This window comes from Nerophis lumbriciformis, linkage group LG26 (genome assembly GCF_033978685.3).
Source record: "Nerophis lumbriciformis linkage group LG26, RoL_Nlum_v2.1, whole genome shotgun sequence".
Taxonomy (NCBI): domain Eukaryota; kingdom Metazoa; phylum Chordata; class Actinopteri; order Syngnathiformes; family Syngnathidae; genus Nerophis; species Nerophis lumbriciformis.
The window spans coordinates 12,841,170-12,862,990 of NC_084573.2; the positions used below are offsets into that span (position 1 = coordinate 12,841,170).

At 39.8% G+C, this 21,821-nt stretch overlaps 2 protein-coding genes across 3 annotated transcripts in view; one reads left to right on the forward strand and one right to left on the reverse strand.

The window, feature by feature from the left end:
- The window catches only part of LOC133623883 (reticulon-4-interacting protein 1 homolog, mitochondrial-like), a 28,629-nt gene extending 11,680 nt beyond the window's left edge, over positions 1-16,949 (forward strand). The window contains exons 6-9 of the mRNA XM_061987350.2: positions 685-821; positions 5,864-6,047; positions 9,877-9,972; positions 16,212-16,949. Coding sequence (XP_061843334.1) covers positions 685-821; positions 5,864-6,047; positions 9,877-9,972; positions 16,212-16,400 — 606 coding nt within the window. The 3' untranslated portion in view covers positions 16,401-16,949. The remainder of the gene's footprint in view (positions 1-684; positions 822-5,863; positions 6,048-9,876; positions 9,973-16,211) is intronic.
- Positions 16,950-17,671: 722 nt separating this feature from the next.
- LOC133623881 (uncharacterized) overlaps positions 17,672-21,821 on the reverse strand; it is an 80,337-nt gene continuing 76,187 nt past the window's right edge. For both annotated transcript variants that reach the window (XM_061987349.2, XM_061987348.2), the window contains one exon: positions 17,672-18,073. In XM_061987349.2, the coding sequence (XP_061843333.2) occupies positions 17,985-18,073 (89 nt within the window). In that variant the 3' untranslated portion in view covers positions 17,672-17,984. The remainder of the gene's footprint in view (positions 18,074-21,821) is intronic.

The following is a 21,821-nucleotide window of genomic DNA, read 5'->3' on the forward strand; positions in this document are numbered from 1 at the left end:
TAGCTTCCCTGGCCTGCTAACATCAACTCCAAAACTGGACAGATCAGCTTTCAGGAAAAGAGAGCGGATGAGGGTATGTCTACAGAATATATTAATTGATGAAAACTTTATTCATTACTTGCGGTTTTATGTAAATTATTATACATAAACTGTGTTTACCAATAATTTAGCTTAAAAACATTACAACACTTAAAAACAAACACATACCAATCGTTGGTTAGAAGGCGATCGCCGAAAACGTCCTCGCTTTCTCCCGTGTCGCTGGCTGTCGTGTCGTTTTCGTCGGTTTCGCTTGCATACGGTTCAAACCGATATGGCTCAATAGCTTCAGTTTCTTCTTCAATTTCGCTTAAGCCGCTGATATCCGAGTCTGAATCCGAGCTAATGTCGCTATACCTTGTTGTCCATTCGCCATGTTTGTTTGTATTGGCATCACTATGTGACGTCACAGGAAAATGGACGGGTGTATATAACGATGGTTAAAATCAGGCACTTTGAAGCTTTTTTTAGGGATATTGCGTGATGGGTAAAATTTTGAAAAAAACTTCGAAAAATAAAATAAGCCACTGGAAACTGATTTTTAATGGTTTTAACCCTCCTGAAATTGTGATAATGTTCCCCTTTAAACTCTACTTGCTGTGTCTTTTTGTTTATATCAGTGTTTTTTTTCTCATCTTCTGTCAGTTGGCAAAGGCCTGGGGTGCTCATGTGACGGTCACTTGCTCTCACAATGCAGAAGGCCTCGTCAGAGGGCTGGGGGCCGACGAGGTGGTGGACTACGCCGCTGAAGATGCGGCAGACCGACTAGAAATGATGGAGAGGTAGGTGCGATTCAAAAAGCACACAGACTGAGTCACCAACACGTGGGGTTTTTGTCCGAGCACTGGATTTCGCGGAAGGTGCAAACGGACTTTCGACGTAGGACTATTGTCATATAACGAATCGTATTAAAAGTGGGGTGTATTGTTGTGTTCTTAACAGTGCTGTACGGTGCGAAATATGTACTTGCAAATTCGGCAAAAAATAGACTTTGGTCTTTATTAGGTGTCATTGCAACAAGTACAACGAAACTATGTTTTCAGCACAAACCCGTTCAAGATTAGACAAACGAACAGTGTACAGGGTTACAGAACAGGAACGGTGATGGGTCGGCACGAGGCGCCCCGTAAAAGGTGGGAAAAAGGTAAAACGCTGGAGAAGAAGATGAGTAAAAAAATACAATCTAGACTGGGCTCCTATGGGGGCCTAGTCTGGAGTAGGAAAAAACCTCCATGCCATGCACACTTAAACATGTTACATTTAATCACAACAACTCGCAACAGAGGGTGGGGGAGTTGGGGCCCTGGAGGTCGACTGCTGCTATGAAGCGCTGCCAGCCCTCCATCAACCCGAAGGGGAATCAAGCGGTGGTGAAGGCGTGCGGTGGGAGAGGGTGTGTGTGTGGGTGTATATGCCCATTGTCTTGGGTGTGTTGATGTAGTGGTCATGTTCAAATGCCTGGGGCCGTTCTGCATGCAAGCAAAAGTTCGACTCCAGGTGTCGTTGAGGAGGGAGGGAGGGAGGTCAAAAGCGTCCATCATTGAGGTGTCTTCGGGGATGTTTTCAGAACAGCCTGCTCCTGTTGTTGGAGCGTCAAGGCCATTCGAGGAAGTCAAATCGTAGATTAGGATTTTTGTTTTTCCGCGAGCAGACATTACAATGGCTTGTCTGTTATATTCGTCCATGCTGGCCCTCAGCGACCTAAAAAAAATAAAAAAATAAATACCTGATGTAAATGTGCAAAAAGGGATTTCAACCCTTTTATCGCATTTTGCTCCTAAAATAAATCCATCCAAATTTGGTAACGTTGGAGTAAAATTTTCGCCCATCCGTATAGCATGTTTGAAATAAAGTTAAACCTTAACCAATTGATTGATTACACGAGATCAGAGCTCACACACTTAGCCTCTTAAGGCCCAAGCTCTTTGTTTACATGCTTTTTTTATTTCTCTTTGCTATTTGGGCTTATTGGACCATAATTAGAATACAAACTAAGAATCATCTTTTGATATGATGTACTTAGTCCATAAGTAACAAATGTGTACTTCATGTTTAGTGACATGCTAATTCTTATTTTTACACTTTTTTTCCCCCCAATTCCATTGCATGTTATACTCTTCTGACACCACCAGATGGCAGTATAAGTATCCACATAAGGGCCATAAGACCCCAATTCAGTAGTGTACACAATTTTGGAAATAAATGTGGCCAACTAAGCCTTTAGGTTTTAATGTTCAACAAGGATGAAACTAGATCTTAATTGAAGAAACTGGTCAGTAAAAGACGACGAGGGTCGGAGGGAATGTTGAACAACAAATCAATGATAGACAAACTTGCCATCCAAACAATACCCCGTTTGTTGACAAGAACATACAGCCATGGAAACACAATCAATCTAATTATTAAGCAAGAGGTAACACACACCAGTGAATAATTCAAAAGAGCTCCGGTCGGAGTCGACAAATTGGCCTGCTAAGCTAAAAACAGCTCAAAGCCAGACTATTGAGCGGACTTGCTGATGTCACGTCACTAGGCAACTGGCACCACCTTTTAAAAAGGCACATGCACACTGAAACTTGGCTTAATTGCATTTTGTATTTGAAGTTTATTATATAAGTAACACACTCGTTAGTTTCTCTAGTAATTACATTTAATAAAGAGTGATTCCGTTAGTAAATCAATTTATTTTTTGGTAAAGTAACGAGTAACCAAAATTAATGGCATTTTAAAAGTCATTTTTCAGAACACGAAGCAGTTGGCAGGTTGGTGAACCTGGCTGACATCTTTATATCTTTAATAATGTTTACCTATAAAAACACAATTGTTAAAGGTCAATTATGTTCATGCTGACGTTTAAACATGTCCTCTTAAACCAGGGCACTTTATTTCACATTTTGTTATTTTGAGTTTTTGTCAGAATTGAGCAGAGCTTAATGTTTTTTTTAAAGATAATTGGCGATTATGTTTGACTTTTCTTATATTATTTTGAAGGCGTTTTCTTTTTTCTTATCTCAAAACACCTCTTAAGTTGGGATCTTAATATACAAAACCTACTTTTCTTACTTGTTGTTACTTGTATTTGTGTATTTGAGATCCCCATCAGTTCCGAAAATGTCAAAAAACAAGGTGTTTGTTCAAAAATAATTTGAACAAAGTGTCTGCAATTTTTTTAAGGTTTTTTAGTACCGTATTTTTCGGACTATAAGTCGCAGTTTTTTTCATAGTTTGACGGGCTCCAGTGCGACTTATATGTTTTTTCCTTTTTTATTATGCATTTTCGGCAGGTGCGACTTATACTCTGGTGCGACTTATTCTCCGAAAAATACGGTACATCTGATGAGTTTAATCAGAACACTGCAAAAACTGAAATCTAAGTAAGATTAAATATCTCAATTAAGGGTGATATTTGCTTATTTTCTGTCTGATAAGATAATTTTTCTCACTAAACAGATTTTATGTTAGAATGTTTTACTTGTTTTAAGGATTTTGGTCCTAAATGATCTCAGTAAGATATTACAGCTTGTTGCTGAGATTTTATGACCTATATTGAGTAAAACAAACTAGAATATCAACTGTTGCAAAGCTGTGTCATCAACACTCACAAGTATAAAACTACTTTTTTAAAGTAATAATTTCTTATTTCAAGTATGTAAAAAAAAAAAAAATCATGACTTTGACACAATTGTGTCTCATATTAAAACAGATGACAGCCAAATGGACTTTGCTGTTTTATTTTCAATGAAACAATCGAAAATATGTGATCATATAGTAGTACATATTCATAATACATACAAGTTATTAGTAAGAAGATACTTATTTTAAGGTATTTTTTGGTTCATAGAGGTTAGCTAATTTTACTTGTTTTGGAAAGTCTTGACAAGCCAAATTTTCTTGTTCTATTGGCAGATAATTTTGCTTAGTTCAAATAAAATACCACTATTTTTTTTTTTTTTTTCTTGTTTTTGAACACTGACTTTTTGCAGTGAGCAAAGACATAAAGAAAAACTCTGATTTAAAAGTATTTAGATATAACATTTATTATTTCCTGATTGAATTAAGTAGATGTGTTTATTCCACCAGTGGGTACCAAGAGATAAAGACGTTTAGTGCGTGCCTGCGAGACTGCATTCGGGGCAGGATTCAGTTTAGGGATGATGTTTGATAAGGAATTATCGAGTTCGAGCCTATTATCGATTTGTCTTATCAAACCGATTCCTTATCGATTCTCTTATCAAGTCCAGATAGGTTGTTGTATATATAAAAAAAACACACAATATTTGGTTTAACTAAAGCTCACTTTTATTATATAAGAAAAAAATAAAATCTAATAAATAAATAAATATTGACTGTTACCTCCCTAAAAAAATAAAATAAAATAAATAAATATTGACTGTTGTTACCCAAAGTATATTAAGTGGGATTTTTCAGAAAAACAAATATATACAGTAACACAAAAACAACCTGTCTCTGTGATCACTGCAAGTGTATAAATAATAATATAGTGTTAAATAAAATCAGTCCCTTGGGCACAAAACCGAAAATAATACAGCTCTCCAAAAAGTGCACTTCTGCTGCTATTTGACATAACTGTTTGCTATGATGCTTTGACATTTTTGCACTTTATTTCTTTATTGAAAGACAATTCTATGAAGAGAAAGGTTGTTTGCAAATGTGGTTACAAAGCTAAAAAAAGAAATACACTTTATTGAGTTAACATTATTTCTTTATAGGGGGAAAGATGTGATGTTATGAGCTAGGGAATATAACAACTACACTACCCAGCATGCAACGGGAGTGACGAGCATGCGCGGTAGCCCCGAAAAGTGTTGTTGCATGTCGCCACGCCGGCAGCTAAGAATGAGGTTATGAGCACGCTGTGAAAGTAAACGTCAAGAACTCAGCCAACACGCCTCGTCTGCATTATTTATAATTAGACAGACAACACATATACAGTGTGATTTTGTTTTGTTTACAAGGAAAGAAAAACAAAAGTTAAAAAAGGGAGATGTATGTTGTGTATATATATGTATGTGCTGCGGTTGCTTTAAGAACGTTGCGACAGCTGCCGTAAAGGAGGTGCGTTGCTAGCCTGGTTGCTATGTTTCCGGTTGGTCGTAAAAGTGTTCGTCATGTGTCTGTACCCTGCTCAAATCTCTCTGTAAAGTTATTCATTGGATTATACCTTTTGTTTTGAACTTTATTACACCTTGGAGCGCTTTTTCCGGTCCATTGTTTTCCTGCTTTCGCTATCTGCGCCTAATGACTGAGCTACGTGACGTCATTTCTTGTGATGTCCCACGAGGCATTTCTGGTCGGGACGGGATTCGAATAAAGAACCAACTCTTTTTCTTTACTATAGTGGTCTCGATAACGGGTACCGGTTCTCAAAAAGGGATTCGAGTCCGAGGACTCGGTTCTTTTCTTATCGAACAACCGGGAAAATCGGTTTCGAGTATCATCCCTAATTCAGTGAGACTGAAAAGTCTGCCACTGAAGTTACTTCCACTTTTAAATGTTGTGTTTCAACTTCTATGCTTGTATTGGCCATATTTCTTTATTTTGTTCTTCTTGGCTGCACTTCCAGCGATGTGAGGGGAAAGCGGCACGCGCTTACGTCGCGACGTGACTGACTTGCGCGACGGTGGACATGCAAAAGTACACAAACACACATTCACAGGCACAAATAATCGCGTTCAACAATCACAATCATATAATCACCCACCCACAGCTTTTTAACCAACTTAATGCCCACGCTGCTGAACCCTGCTTTGAATACAAAAACATGGTGTTTTTCCTGATTATATTGTGATTTTATGATCACCAGATTCGACCTGGTTTTGGACGGCGTGGGTGGCTGTACAGAGGAGTGGATGGTGGGCCTGCTGAAGCCCTGGTCTGGGGCTAAATACGTCACCCTGGTGACTCCTTTACTCAACCAAACGGACTCCCTCGGCCTGCTGGATGGGCTCGTTCACGCCGGATCCAGCCTGCACACGAAGGCCTTAGAGGTGACGTCAGCACGAATCACACAAGCTATGATTCGTGACGTGGTTAAAAGTAGCCGCTTTATGTGCTGAGTCCACTTTTGATTGTCACAAAAAAAAGTATGTGTGGTAAGTGGGCGGGGGGGCCTTGGTGTGGGCGGGTGCAGCGAGTGTGAGCCGAGTTGGCGGCTGCTGAAGCTGCGGTATTTGCTGTTTTTTTGCAGATAGTCGCCAACTGTCTCCCACCCCCATCCCCGACAAATACCAGTGTTTGTGTGTTTCTTGCCAAGCCTCCAAGCCCCTTTTGTCAGTTTCAGCGGTCCCGCCCTCAGAGCTTTACAGGGACAGCCAAAGAGCAACATCATAGCTCAACAGAGCCCTCTCGTGTTCAAATACTTGGCAACATTGACTAAAATGGCTTGCACACATTTTTAAAGGGGAACACTATCACAATTTCAGAAGGGTTAAAACCATTAAAAATCAGTTCCCAGTGGCTTATTTTATTTTACGAAGTTTTTTTCAAAATTTTACCCATCACGCAATATCCCTAAAAAAAGCTTCAAAGTGCCTGATTTTAACCATCGTTATATACACCCGTCCATTTTCCTGTGACGTCACATAGTGATGCCAACACAAACAAACGTGGCGCATAGAACAGAAGCTATAGCAACACTAGCTCGGATTCAGACTCGGATTTCAGCGGCTTAAGCGATTCAACAGATTACGCATGTATTGAAACGGATGGTTGTAGTGTGGAGGCAGGTAGCGAAAACGAAATTGAAGAAGAAACTGAAGCTATTGAGCCATATCGGTTTGAACCGTATGCAAGCGAAACCGACGAAAACGACACGACAGCCAGCGACACGGGAGAAAGCGAGGACGAATTCGGCGATCGCCTTCTAACCAACGATTAGTATGTGTTTGTTTGGCATTAAAGGAAACTCACAACTATGAACTATGTTTACAGCATATGAAATACATTTGGCAACAACATGCACTTTGAGAGTGCAGACAGCCCAATTTTCATCAATTAATATATTCTGTAGACATACCCTCATCCGCTCTCTTTTCCTGAAAGCTGATCTGTCCAGTTTTGGAGTTGATGTCAGCAGGCCAGGGAAGCTAGGGTCGATATTCTTCTCTTGATCATCTTCGGTGGCATAAGGGACGGTGTGAGCCAAGGGGGTTTAGCTCGCTCGTCTGCGGGAACAAACTGCCGCCATTGCTTGCCGTGCTACCGAGGTCCTTTGTCCCTGAATTGCTCACACACTCCGGCAGATTCAATGGGGGTCTGGCGGCAGATTTCTTTGACTTTATTGTTGGAAATGCATCTGCTTTGAGTGTCGCAGGATATCCACACATTCTTGCCATCTCTGTCGTAGCATAGCTTTCGTCGGTAAAGTGTGCGGAACAAACGTCCAATTTCTTGCCACTTTCGCATCTTTGGGCCACTGGTGCAACTTGAATCCGTCCCTGTTCGTGTTGTTACACCCTCCGACAACACACCGACGAGGCATGATGTCTCCAAGGTACGGAAAACAGTCGAAAAAATGGAAAATAACAGAGCTGATTTGACTCGGTGTTTGTAATGTGTTTGAGAAAATGGCGGATTGCTTCCCGATATGACGTCACAACGTCATCGCTCCGAGAGCGAATAATAGAAAGGTGTTTAATTCGCCAAAATTCACCCATTTAGAGTTCGGAAATTGGTTAAAAAAATATATGATCTTTTTTCTGCAACATCAAGGTATATATTGACGCTTACATAGGTCTGGTGATAATGTTCCACTTTAAGATTCTGTTCGACTATTAACTGTATAAATATTGCTAAACACAAATAATTCCATAGTATTATATTACATAGTCAACCTTGGGGGACTCCATATGGAATATTGCCATGTAGTGGAGTAGGGATGTAATGATATGAACATTTTATATCACGGTTATCATTATTGTCACGGTATTGTTGAATGTGCTCAGAAAGTACTTATTCATTTTGACCACGGTGTAAATAAATAAAATAAATAGACATATTGTTAGAAAACCCAATATTTTGCTTGTTTTGTGTTTTTTCTGCTTTATTGACAGTTAGAGTTTTAGTATTTTATCTGTTTTTATGACTAAGCTTTTATTGTTTTGAATATTGGCTTGCGCTGTAGCATTTTAAGATATATTTAAATGAAAAGTTTTAGTATTTATTATTTCTGACAGGCGTTGTGGCATCTTGCTCTGTGTAGCAGTCCTTGAACGCACCATAAAAATCATCTACAGTACAGGCCAAAAGTTTGGACACACGCCATTCAATGCGTTTTCTTTATTTTCATGACTATTTACATTGTAGATTGTCACTGAAGGCATCAAAACTATGAATGAACACATGTGGGGTTATGTCCATCCATCCATTTTCTACCGCTTGTCCCTTTCGGAGTCACGGGGGGTGCTGGAGCCTATCTCAGCTGCATTCGGGCGGAAGGCGGGGTACACCCTGGACAAGTCGCCACGTCATCGCAGGGCCAACACAGATAGACAGACAACATTCACACTCACATTCACACACTAGGAACCATTTAGTGTTGCCAAAAGGTGAAATAACTGAAAACATATTTTATATTCTAGTTTCTTCAAAATAGCCACTCTTTGCTCTGATTGCTGTTCATCAAGAGAATTCCAAGAGTGTGCAAAGGGTGGCTATTTTGAAGAAACTAGAATATAAAACATGTTTTCAGTTATGTACTTAACACAAAATAGGTGAAACAACTGAAAACATGTTTTATATTCTAGTTTCTTCAAAATAGCCACCCTTTGCATACTCTTGGCATTCTGTTGATGAGCTTCAAGCACACCTGTGAAGTGAAAACCATTTCAGGTGACTACCTCTTGAAGCTCATCGAGAGAATGCCAAGAGTGTGCAAAGCAGCTATTACGGTAAAGGGTGGCTATTTTGAAGAAACTAGAATATAAAATATGTTTTCAGTTATTTCACCTTTTTTGTTAAGTACATAACTGCACATGTGTTCATTCATAGTTTTGATGCCTTCAGTGACAATCTACAATGTAAATAGTCATGAAAATAAAGAAAACTCATTGAATGAGGAGAAGGTTTGTCCAAACTTTTAGCCTGTACTGTATATGTTTGAGTATAGAGCCATCCCTCTTTTCTGAGAGAGCAAATGTGCATGTGGAAGCTCTCTTCCAGTAGGTCCTCCTGACCACCAAGCATCTCCAGGCGAGCTCGTTTCATTGTTACAAAGACCGTTTTTATTCTCATGCACACATGTAGGGATTGCTTTCCAGCAATATATTTTTGGACTTTTCAGTCCGGCGTGTCTCTGTTCGTGTGTCTTTCTCTGGCTCCCACTCCAACCACCTCTCTCCTCCCGGTTGCTGCTTATACAGAGCGACAGGTGATTAAATAACAAGGCCCAGGTGGGCCATCTACGCACACCCCACCTCGCTGCAGGCCCGCAGGCCACACCCCCCTCCACAGTGCACAATTTAATATCTTAGTTGCTCAGTGTTCATAGAAGTTTAGATTGGGGTATGTTGTTTCTTAAAGGGGATATATGTTAATGTCTTTTGTTTTCATGTTAGCATTTAAGGTAGCGAGCTGGCACCAGTCGATCCGTGAGTTTATCAAAGTGCAGTTATCAATCGTATTATTTCGGTGAGTTTAATTCAAAATGGTACGTTCAAAATGTTGGGAGTTTTACATCCCTAAGTGAAGTAATGCTGTCTTAAAAAAAAAAGAGGCACTCCCTTCTCTTTAATTGCAAAACACCTTTAATTGGATTGCCATGGAAGTGCTATGTACACTCTTGTAATTGACTTGTCCTCATGTTGCTCACTTTAACAGAGTCTTATATCAACTGGTGTCTTCTACCGTTGGGGATTCTACGCTCCAGACGGGCCGGCCCTGGATGAGGTCAGCGAGCTGGTGGATGCTGGGAAGGTACCGTAATGACCCACTCCTAATAACATCAGCTGCATGTCGGTACTTAAAATAAAACAGTAGTGAACACAAACAAAATGGAGAGAGATTCCATACAACCCCCGTTTCCATATGAGTTGGGAAATTGTGTTAGATGTAAATATAAACGGAATACAATGATTTGCAAATCATTTTCAACCCATATTCAATTGAATGCCCTACAAAGACAAGATATTTGATGTTCAAACTCATACATTTTATTTTTTTTTGCAAATAATTAACTCAGCATTTCATGGCTGGAACACGTGCCAAAGTAGAAGGAAAGGGCATGTTCACCACTGTTTTACATGGCCTTTCCTTTTAACAACACTCAGTAAACGTTTGGGAATTGAGGAGACACATTTTTTAGGCTTTTCAGGTGGAATTCTTTCCCATTCTTGCTTGATGTACAGCTTAAGTTGTTCAACAGTCCGGGGGTCTCCGTTGTGGTATTTTAGGCTTCATAATGTGCCACACATTTTCAATAGGAGACAGGTCTGGACTATAGGCAGGCCAGTCTAGTACCCGCACTCTTTTACTATGAAGCCATGTTGATGTAACACGTGGCTTGGCATTGTCTTGCTGAAATAAGCAGGGGCGTCCATGGTAACGTTGCTTGGATGGCAACATATGTTGCTCCAAAACCTGTATGTACTTTTCAGCATTAACGGCGCCTTCACAGATGTGTAAGTTACCCATGTCTTGGGCACTAATACACCCCCATACCATCACAGATGCTGGCTTTTCAACTTTGCGCCTATAACAGTCCGGATGGTTCTTTTCCTCTTTGGTCCGGAGGACACGACGTCCACAGTTTCCAAAAACAATTTGAAATGTGGACTCGTCAGACCACAGAACACTTTTCCATTTTGTATCAGTCCATCTTAGATGAGCTCAGGCCCAGCGAAGCCGACGGTGTTTCTGGGTGTTGTTGATAAACGGTTTTCGCCTTGCATAGGAGAGTTTTAACTTGCACTTACAGATGTAGCGACCAACTATAGTTACTGACAGTGGGTTTCTGAAGTGTTCCTGAGATCATGTGGTGATATCCTTTACACACTGATGTCGCTTGTTGGTGCAGTACAGCCTGAGGGATCGAAGGTCACGGGCTTAGCTGCTTACGTGCAGTGATTTCTCCAGATTCTCTGAACCCTTTGATGATATTACAGACCATAGATGGTGAAATCCCTAAATTCCTTGCAATAGCTGGTCGAGAAAGGTTTTTCTTAAACTGTTCAACAATTTGCTCACGCATTTGTTGACAAAGGGGTGACCCTCGCCCCATCCTTGTTTGTGAATGACTGAGCATTTCATAGAAGCTACTTTTATACCCAATCATGGCACCCACCTGTTCCTAATTTGCCTGTTCACCTGTGGGATGTTCCAAATAAGTGTTTGATGAGCATTCTTCAACTTTATCAGTATTTATTGCCACCTTTCCCAACTTCTTTGTCACGTGTTGCTGGCATCAAATTCTAAAGTTAATGATTATTTGCAAAAAAAAAAAAAAGTTTATCAGTTTGAACATCAAATATGTTGTCTTTGTAGGATATTCAATTGAATATGGGTTGAAAAGGATTTGCAAATCATTGTATTCTGTTTATATTTACATCTAACACAATTTCCCAACTCATATGGAAACGGGGTTTGTACATTGTAGTATTAGAGACCAAAGTTCAGGGGTGCACGTGACATTCCTGCTGTGTCGGGTAGTTGCTGTCCGATGGAGCCGGACGCTGAATGGATTTTTACACGGTGCTGAGCAGCCATTTGCACCGGCGTGTTGGACCTCAGTGCTTTTGTCCTGAGGGCTTACGGTAAGCAGACGATTTAGACCGGTGACAGGAAGCTATGGACACACACACACACCTACACACACACGTCCCTCTCTCAGTCAGAAGTGTTTCCAATGTGTCATCACCACCACGCTCACCATTCATTGTTAATGACGAGTGATGCTGACCAAATAACCAGCCGAATTGTCCAGCCTCATCACATTCTACACCCTGTCCCTTTCCCACATTTGAAGCTGTGGAATTCTGGGTATTTAAACCTGTAAACCAGCAAAAATATAGCATATTCTCTGGGGATGCACAATCATTTTAAACCTGCTGCCTCTGAAGACTGATATCAATTACTTATTTATAGCTCTTGTTTAGGTAGATTTGACTGTAGTTTGTGCACACCTGGAGGTGAGAGAGTTAAATAATAAGGGACTTGACAAACGGTACCTGTAGATTTTCTTAAAGAAGTTGAACAAATGACTACATCTGAAGTACTGTAAACAAGCTACAGCAACACACACATGTACAGTACATGCCAAAAGTCTGGACACTTTGATTGATTGATTGATTGATTGATTGAGACTTTTATTAGTAGGTTGAACAGTGAAGTACATATTCCGTACAATTGACCTCTAAATTGTAACACCCGAATAAGTTTTTCAACTTGTTTAAGTCGAGGTCCACTTAAATTGATTCATGATACAGATATATACTATCATATATGCTATCATCATAATACAGTCATCACACAAGATAATCATCAGGGTGTATACATTGAATTATTTACATTATTTACAATTCGGGGTGTGGATGGGGGGGGGGGGGTTAGATTTGAGAAATGGATATTGAAACAGTGTAGGTCTGACTTGGTAGGATATGAACAGTAAGTAGTGGACATAGAGAGAGAGAGAGAGAGAGAGATCAGAAGGCATAAGAAAAGTATCTACATTTGATTGTTTACATTTGATTATTAAAGGGGAACATTATCACAATTTCAGAAGGGTTAAATCCATTGAAAATCAGTTCCCAGTGGCTTATTTTATTTTTCGAAGTTTTTTTCAAAATTTTACCCATCACGCAATATCCCTAAAAAAAAAAAAAGCTTCAAAGTGCCTGATTTTAACCATCGTTATATACACCCGTCCATTTTCCTGTGACGTCACATAGTGATGCCAATACAAACAAACATGGCGGATAGAACAGCAAGGTATAGCGACATTAGCTCGGATTCAGACTCGGATTTCAGCGGCTTAAGCGAAATTGAAGAAGAAACTGAAGCTATTGAGCCATATCGGTTTGAACCGTATGCAAGCGAAACCGACAAACGACACGACAGCCAGCGACACGGGAGAAAGCGAGGACGAATTCGGCGATCACCTTCTAACCAACGATTGGTATGTGTTTGTTTTTAAGTGTTGTAATGTTTTTAAGCTAAATTATTGGTAAACACAGTTTATGTATAATAATTTACATAAAACCGCGAGTAATGAATAAAGTTTTCATCAATTAATATATTCTGTAGACATACCCTCATCCGCTCTCTTTTCCTGAAAGCTGATCTGTCCAGTTTTGGAGTTGATGTCAGCAGGCCAGGGAAGCTAGGGTCGATATTCTTCTCTTGATCATCTTCGGTGGCATAAGGGACGGTAGAAGCGGTGTGAGCCAAGACATCCAGTGGGTTTAGCTCGCTCGTCTGCGGGAACAAACTGCCGCCATTGCTTGCCGTAATGCATCTGCTTTGAGTGTCGCAGGATATCCACACATTCTTGCCATCTCTGTCGTAGCATAGCTTTCGTCGGTAAAGTGTGCGGAACAAACGACTGACCATTTTCGTCGGCTTTCCCCACACCCACGTATTTTGAACAAATTTCGTCCAATTTCTTGCCACTTTCGCATCTTTGGGCCACTGGTGCAACTTGAATCCGTCCCTGTTCGTGTTACACCCTCCGACAACACACCGACGAGGCATGATGTCTCCAAGGTACAGAAAACAGTCGAAAAAACGGAAAATAACAGATCTGATTTGACTCGGTGTTTGAGAAAATGGCGGATTGCTTCCCGATGTGACATCACATTGTGGCGTCATCGCTCCGAGAGCGAATATTAGAAAGGCGTTTAATTCGCCAAAATTCACCCATTTAGAGTTCGGAAATCGGTTGAAAAAATATATGGTCTTTTTTCTGCAACATCAAGGTATATATTGACGCTTACATAGGTCTGGTGATAATGTTTCCCTTTAATCTATATTTGCATGTCTCATGACACATTATTAAAGTTGTGTGTGTGCCATGTTGTTCCAGACCACAGCAAACGTTAGCCAGCTTGCAAAGATTGTAATAAATCAATTAGAAAAAGACAGCCTGCCATTTCCTTTAACTTGGAAACACACATCTATACCTTTGCCAGTCATTTCCAGGAGTTATCTCACCCTCTGAGAAGCCTCCATTTTACTAATGATTTACAATGTTGTAAAAATGTATAGAATAAATATTGAATTTCAGCCTGCGACAAATAGTCATTTTGAAAGTAGGATAACATAGCAGATATATACTCTTACATCATGTGTTGCCTTCATTATAACACTTTGCAGCTCCAGACAGATTTGTTGTGTATTTTTGGTCCAACCTCTGGTCTAACTACAAACCCCGTTTCTATATGAGTTGGGAAATTGTGTTAGATGTAGATATAAACGGAATACAATGATTTGCAAATCATTTTCAACCAATATTCAGTTGAATATGCTACAAAGACAACATATTTGATGTTCAAACTGATAAACTTTTTTTTTTTTTTTTGCAAATAATCATTAACTTTAGAATTTGATGCCAGCAACACGTGACAAAGAAGTTGGGAAAGGTGGCAATAAATACTGATAAAGTTGAGGAATGCTCATCAAACACTTATTTGGAACATCCCACAGGTGTGCAGGCTAATTGGGAACAGGTGGGTGCCATGATTGGGTATAAAAACAGCTTCCCAAAAAATGCTCAGTCTTTCACAAGAAAGGATGGGGAGAGGTACACCCCTTTTTTGTTTAAGAACAACGTTTCTCAAAGTGCAATTGCAAGAAATTTAGGGATTTCAACATCTACGGTCCATAATATCATCAAAAGGTTCAGAGAATCTGGAGAAATCACTCCACGTAAGCGGCATGGCCGGAAACCAACATTGAATGACTGTGACCTTCGATCCCTCAGACGGCACTGTATCAAAAACTGACATCAATCTCTAAAGGATATCACCACATGAGCTCAGGAACACTTCAGAAAACCACTGTCACTAAATACAGTTCGTCGCTACATCTGTAAGTGCAAGTTAAAGCTCTACTATGCAAAGCGAAAGCCATTTATCAACAACATCCAGAAACGCCGCCGGCTTCTCTGGGCCCGAGATCATCTAAGATGGACTCATGCAAAGTGGAAAAGTGTTCTGTGGTCTGACGAGTCCACACTTCAAATTGTTTTTGGAAATATTCGACATCGTGTCATCCGGACCAAAGGGGAAGCGAACCATCCAGACTGTTATCGACGCAAAGTTGAAAAGCCAGCATCTGTGATGGTATGGGGGTGCATTAGTGCCCAAGGCATGGGTAACTTACACATCTGTGAAGGCACCATTAATGCTGAAAGGTTCATACAAGTTTTGGAACAACATATGCTGCCATCTAAGCGCCGTCTTTTTCATGGACGCCCCTGCTTATTTCAGCAAGACAATGCCAAGCCACATTCAGCATGTGTTACAACAGCGTGGCTTCGTAAAAAAAGAGTGCGTGTACTTTCCTGGCCCGCCTGCAGTCCAGACCTGTCTCCCATCGAAAATGTGTGGCGCATTATGAAGCGTAAAATACGACAGCGGAGACCCCGGACTGTTGAACGACTGAAGCTCTACATAAAACAAGAATGGGAAAGAATTCCACTTTCAAAGCTTCAACAATTAGTTTCCTCAGTTCCCAATCGTTTATTGAGTGTTGTTTAAAGAAAAGGTGATGTAACACAGTGGTGAACATGCCCTTTCCCAACTACTTTGGCACGTGTTGCAGCCATGAAATTCTAAGTTCATTATTATTTGCAAAAAAAAAAATAAGTTTATGAGTTTGAACATCAAATATCTTGTCTTTGTAGTGCATTCAATTGAATATGGGTTGAAAAGGATTTGCAAATCATTGTATTCCGTTTATATTTACATCTAACACAATTTCCCAACTCATATGGAAACGGGGTTTGTATTATAGTTATTAACAAATTATGAGTAATAACCAGCTTCATAAAATGTTATTTACATAAAAACTATAATAGTTAGACCATAAACATTTTTGTGGCACATTCGATTGGGACAAGTTTTGGGAGATTTGGACCAGCATATCCAAGTTGCAAGTCTTTTAAAAGTCTTTTTTTTTAATATATAAGTGATTTTTCTCACATGTTTTTCCGCTGACAGATCTTACCAGTGGTGGAGGCCACCTTCCCATTCAGCCAGGTTCCCCAGGCGTTTCAGAAGTTGGAACACGGCCACGCCAGAGGCAAGACGGTCGTCAGCGTGATTGGCGACCACGAGAGCGGGGAGGAAGAAATGGTCCAGGACGGTCGCCCTGAGGCGGCGGCGCAGCAAAGGGCGACGCACAACTAACGACAGGGAATGATGCTGCGCTCTTTACCTTTTGGAGCGGAGGACGAAAAAGTGGGACCGGATCCTGCCAGATCATCAAGTTGTCTTGAAGACTTGACAAGTTTTCACACCCATATGATGTTGCTGTAGCAACCGGCAGCAGTCTCCAGGCAACCTTTCAGGTCAGATTACAAGCAAGTCTTTTGCTCATTTACGCATTGCAACAGGGTGAACTGGTATATTCCGCTCTGTAGCAGAAATGGCTTTATTGCATTTTGCAGGTGTCCAATTGTGTTGCTGTATAGTTGGGTTTATTTACACAGTATTTAGGAGTTGCTAATATGTTGTAAGGGACATTTTATTGAAATCCAAAAGTGTTTAGGGAGCAACAACATTGTGCACAGTACAGGTCAAAAAGTTTGGACACACCTTCTCATTCAATGCTTTTTCTTTATTTCCATGACTATTTACATTGTAGATTGTCACTGAAGGCATCAAAACTATGAATGAACACATGTGTAGTTATGCACTCAACTGAAAACATGTTTTATATTCTAATTTCTTCAAAATAGCCACCCTTTGCATACTCTTGGCATTCTCTCGGTGAGCTTCAAGAGGTAGTCACCTTGAAAGGGTTTTCACTTCACAGGTGTGCTTGAAGCTCATGGAGAGAATGCCAAGAGTGTGCAAAGGGTGGCTATTTTGAAGAAACTAGAATATAAAACATGTTTTCAGTTACGGACTTAACAAAAAAAAGGTGAAATAACTGAAAACATGTTTTATATTCTAGTTTCTTCAAAATAGCCACCCTTTGCACGCTCTTGGCATTCTCTCGGTGAGTTTCAAGAGGTAGTCACCTGAAAAGGTTTTCACTTCACAGGTGTGCTTGAAGCTCATGGAGAGAATGCCAAGAGTGTGCAAAGGGTGGCTATTTTGAAGAAACTAGAATATAAAACATGTTTTCAGGTATGTACTTAACAAAAAAGGTGAAATAACTGAGAACATGTTTTATATTCTAGTTTCTCCAAAATAGCCACCCTTTGCACACGCTTGGCATTCTCTCGATGAGCTTCAAGCACACCTGTGAAGTGAAAACCATTTCAGGTGACTACCTCTTGAAGCTCTTCGAGAGAATGCCATGAGTGTGCAAAGCAGTAGTCCGAGCAAAAATGAAAATAAAGAAAACGCATTGAATGAGGAGAAGGTGTATCCAAACGTCTGGCCTGTACTGTGTGTATGCTTTCACTTTTCATTCAGATGTAAAATCTGCACCAATTAAAAACATACAAAGCTAAGTAGAGGATTGGTTTTATTGCTGAATGAAAGGCAAAAAAAAATAACATTTGAATACGAACACATGCAACATGTTAACACTGTTTAAGTTAATGACAAAACAGGCAAACTCCATTTTATTTACTGAAAAGGCAAAGATATAAAATCTATTACTGGAAGCGTCAGGTTCTTTTTCATTCAAGTCCAAACCTCGTTTGGCGCCAATACATTCTCAAGAGTTCACTTCACTCATCCACGGAAAAGAGTTGTGGTAAAGGTGCATGTAGTCCTTGAACACTTGCATGTCGTAGCAGCTGCACAAAAGAGCCGTGTTTAAATAACCTCCACATCCCACGTCTGGTGGAGCTTATTTGGATCCAGGGTGTTGAGAATCACTTGGTTTTTGTCGTAATGATTCCCCCCTGTAAAAGACAGATGGGTTACTATCGCTTTAAAGTCATGTGTGCAACATTTATGTACACAATATTGTGCAAATGTATCCAACAACCATTATTCATAAATGCATCATCTTCTAATTTGGAGTTAGACCTAAATGCATGTGGTATGAGAAGTGTTAGGCAGAGCTACAACGCCATCTAGTGTACGGAGTTGGCCACATCGCGTGGCTTCACCACTTTGTGGAATATTTCAAGCATATTCTACGACATAGTTGCCTTCAATTAAGCATTTTCAAGCATAAAAATGACTAAATTAACTAAAAAAATATCAACACGACAGTAGTATTGGCTACTAGAGGAGACCAAATCAATCAGATCGCGCTGTTCAATTTCGTGGCCACTGATTGGCTCAGCATTAATGTAATGGAATAAAAGAGTGTAAATGTTATTTCATGCCTAAAGTCCTCTCATAATGTTAGAAAGTGTATTTAAAAGGTCATTATCCGTTTTTTTATATGACCAAACTATGCAAATGTTTGATTTAATCAGTCAATTAACCGGGACAAACCGGTAAAAAAGAAATATATACAGTACAGGCCAAAAGTTTGGACACTGTTTTCTTTATTTTCAAGACTATTTACATTGTAGATTGTCACTGAAGGCATCAAAACTATAAATGAGCACATGTGGAGTTATGTACTTAACTGAAAACATGTTTTATATATTCTAGTTTCTTCAAAAATAGCCACCCTTTGCACACTCTTGGCATTCTCTCGGTGAGCTTCAAGAGGTAGTCACCTTGAAAGAGTTTTCACTTCACAGGTGTGCTTGAAGCTCATGGAGAGAATGCCAAGAGTGTGCAAAGCAGTAATCGGAGCAAAGGGTGGCTATTTTGAAGAAACTAGAATATGAAACATGTTTTCAGTCAGTAACAACAAAAGGTGAAATAACTGAGAAGATGTTTTATATTCTAGTTTCTTGAAAATAGCCACCCTTTGCTCTGATTACTGAATGCACACTCTTGGCATTCTCTCCATGAGCTCCAATAGGTAGTCATTTGAAAGGGTTTTCACTTCACAGGTGTTGTAGGTGTTTTTTTTTATCTAACAAATTGTTCTTAAGGTAATTTGTATTTGCTTTTTCAATGTTTATTTTACTTCTGTTTTAAATGTGATTTTTTAGTCTGTCCTTTGCCTCTATTTATTTGTGGTGTATAGCCCTTTGTTCTTCCACTGTGGTTGTTTTTAAAGGGGAACATTATCACCAGACCTATTTAAGTGTCAATATATATCTTGATGTTGCAGAAAAAAGACCATATATTTTTTAAACCGATTTCCGAACTCTAAATGGGTGAATTTTGGCGAATTAAACGCCTTTCTAATATTCGCTCTCGGAGCGATGACGTCACAACGTGACGTCACATCGGGAAGCAATCCGCCATTTTCTCAAACACCGAGTCAAATCAGCTCTGTTATTTTCCGTTTTATCGACTGTTTTCCGCACACTTTACCGACGAAAGCTATGCTACGACAGAGATGGCAAGAATGTGTGGATATCCTGCGACACTCAAAGCAGATGCATTTCCAACGATAAAGTCAAAGAAATCTGCCGCCAGACCCCCATTGAATCTGCCGGAGTGTGTGAGCAATTCAGGGACAAAGGACCTCGGTAGCACGGCAAGCAATGGCGGAACTTTGTTCACGCAGACGAGCGAGCTAAACCCCCTGGATGTCTTGGCTCACACCGTCCCTTATGCCACCGGAGATGATCAAGAGAAGAATATCGACCCTAGCTTCCCTGGCCTGCTGACATCAACTCCAAAACTGGACAGATCAGCTTTCAGGAAAAGAGCGCGGATGAGGGTATGTCTACAGAATATATTAATTGATGAAAACTGGGCTGTCTGCACTCTTAAAGTGCATGTTGTTGCCAAATGTATTTCATATGCTGTAAACATAGTTCATAGTTGTTAGTTTCCTTTAATGCCAAACAAACACATACCAATCGTTGGTTAGAAGGCGATCGCCGAATTCGTCCTCGCTTTCTCCCGTGTCGCTGGCTGTCGTGTCGTTTTCGTCGTTTTCGCTTGCATACGGTTCAAACCGATATGGCTCAATAGCTTCAGTTTCTTCTTCAATATCGTTTTCGCTACCTGCCTCCACACTACAACCATCCGTTTCAATACATTCGTAATCTGTTGAATCGCTTAAGCCGCTGAAATCCGAGTCTGGATCCGAGCTAATGTCGCTATAGCTTGCTGTTCTTTCCGCCATGTTTGTTTGTGTTGGCATCACTATGTGACGTCACAGGAAAATGGACGGGTGTATATAACGATGGTTAAAATCAGGCACTTTGAAGCTTTTTTTAGGGATATTGCGTGATGGGTAAAATTTTGAAAAAAACTTCAAAAAATATAATAAGCCACTGGGAACTGATTTTTAATGGTTTTAACCATTCTGAAATTGTGATAATGTTCCCCCTTTAAAGGTCTTTATAAATAAATGTGGTATGGTATGGTGTGGTAGTTGTGATGCCTTCAGTGATAATCAACAATGTAAATAGGCATGAAAATAAAAAAAACGTATTGAAATGAGAAGGTGTGTCCAAACTTTTGGCGTGTATATTTGTGTGGTGGTCTATATTTAATTGTGAGCCTTCAAAAATAAATGAATGTTATATCGTTATTAGGGAAGTAATGATAAACGGTATTTATAAGCGCGGTAAAACTCCCGAAGCTTGGTATTGCCGTTTTAAATTAAAATAACCAAAAAACCTTGACTGATAACTGTTCTTTGATTAACTCATGGATAGACCGGTGACAGCTTGTAAGCTTAACTTTTTACATATTAGTGAACACATACGTTCAGTACACGCCCAAAGTTTGGACACACCTCATTTAATGCGTTTTCCTTTTTTTTCCGTGACTATTTACATTGTAGATTGTCCCTGAAGGCATCAAAACTATGACACCTTTGAAGTGAAAACCCTTTCAGGTGACTACCTCTCAAAGCTCATGGAGAGAATGCCAAGAGTGTGCAAAAAGCAGTAATCGGAGCAAAGGGTGGCTATTTTGAAGGGCTTGAATATAAAACATGTTTTCAGTTATTTCACCATTTTTTCTTAAGTGTTCATTCATAGTTTTGATGCCTTCAGTGACAATCTACAATGTAAATAGTCATGAAGATAAAGAAAACGCATTGAATGAGGAGAAGGTGTGTCCAAATTTTCGACCTGTACTGTATATATGCAAGATTGTAGCTAGTGGCTAATTTCCGTCTTTCATCCCTGCGGCAAGTAATACCTAAATTCTAACATGAAAACAAGAGGCATTAAAGTCTTTCCCCATTAACATGCAACATACCCCAAACACAACTTTACTGTCTGAACAACTAAGATATTCAATTGTGCACATTGGACCTACATGCTCTTAGACCAGAGTGATGCCTGCATTCAAAGACCACGGAATGGAGTAAGACGGGAATAATAAATAGCAATAGGCTTTTATTTGTTATGCACTTTTCATTTAAAAATACATTTTAAAGTGCTACAGTACAAACCAATATTTAAAACATTAAAGCTTAGCCATTACAACTGATAAAACACTAATAGTGAAGCATAAGAAACACAAAACATGCAAAATAGTGGGTTTTCGAACGGTCTGTTTAAATTAGTTGATTAAAAAACAAGAAGCTCCGTCAAAAGATTTCAGTGTACTTTTTGAGCACATTCAGAAATACCGCAATAATAATAACCGTGCTATGACAATTTCATA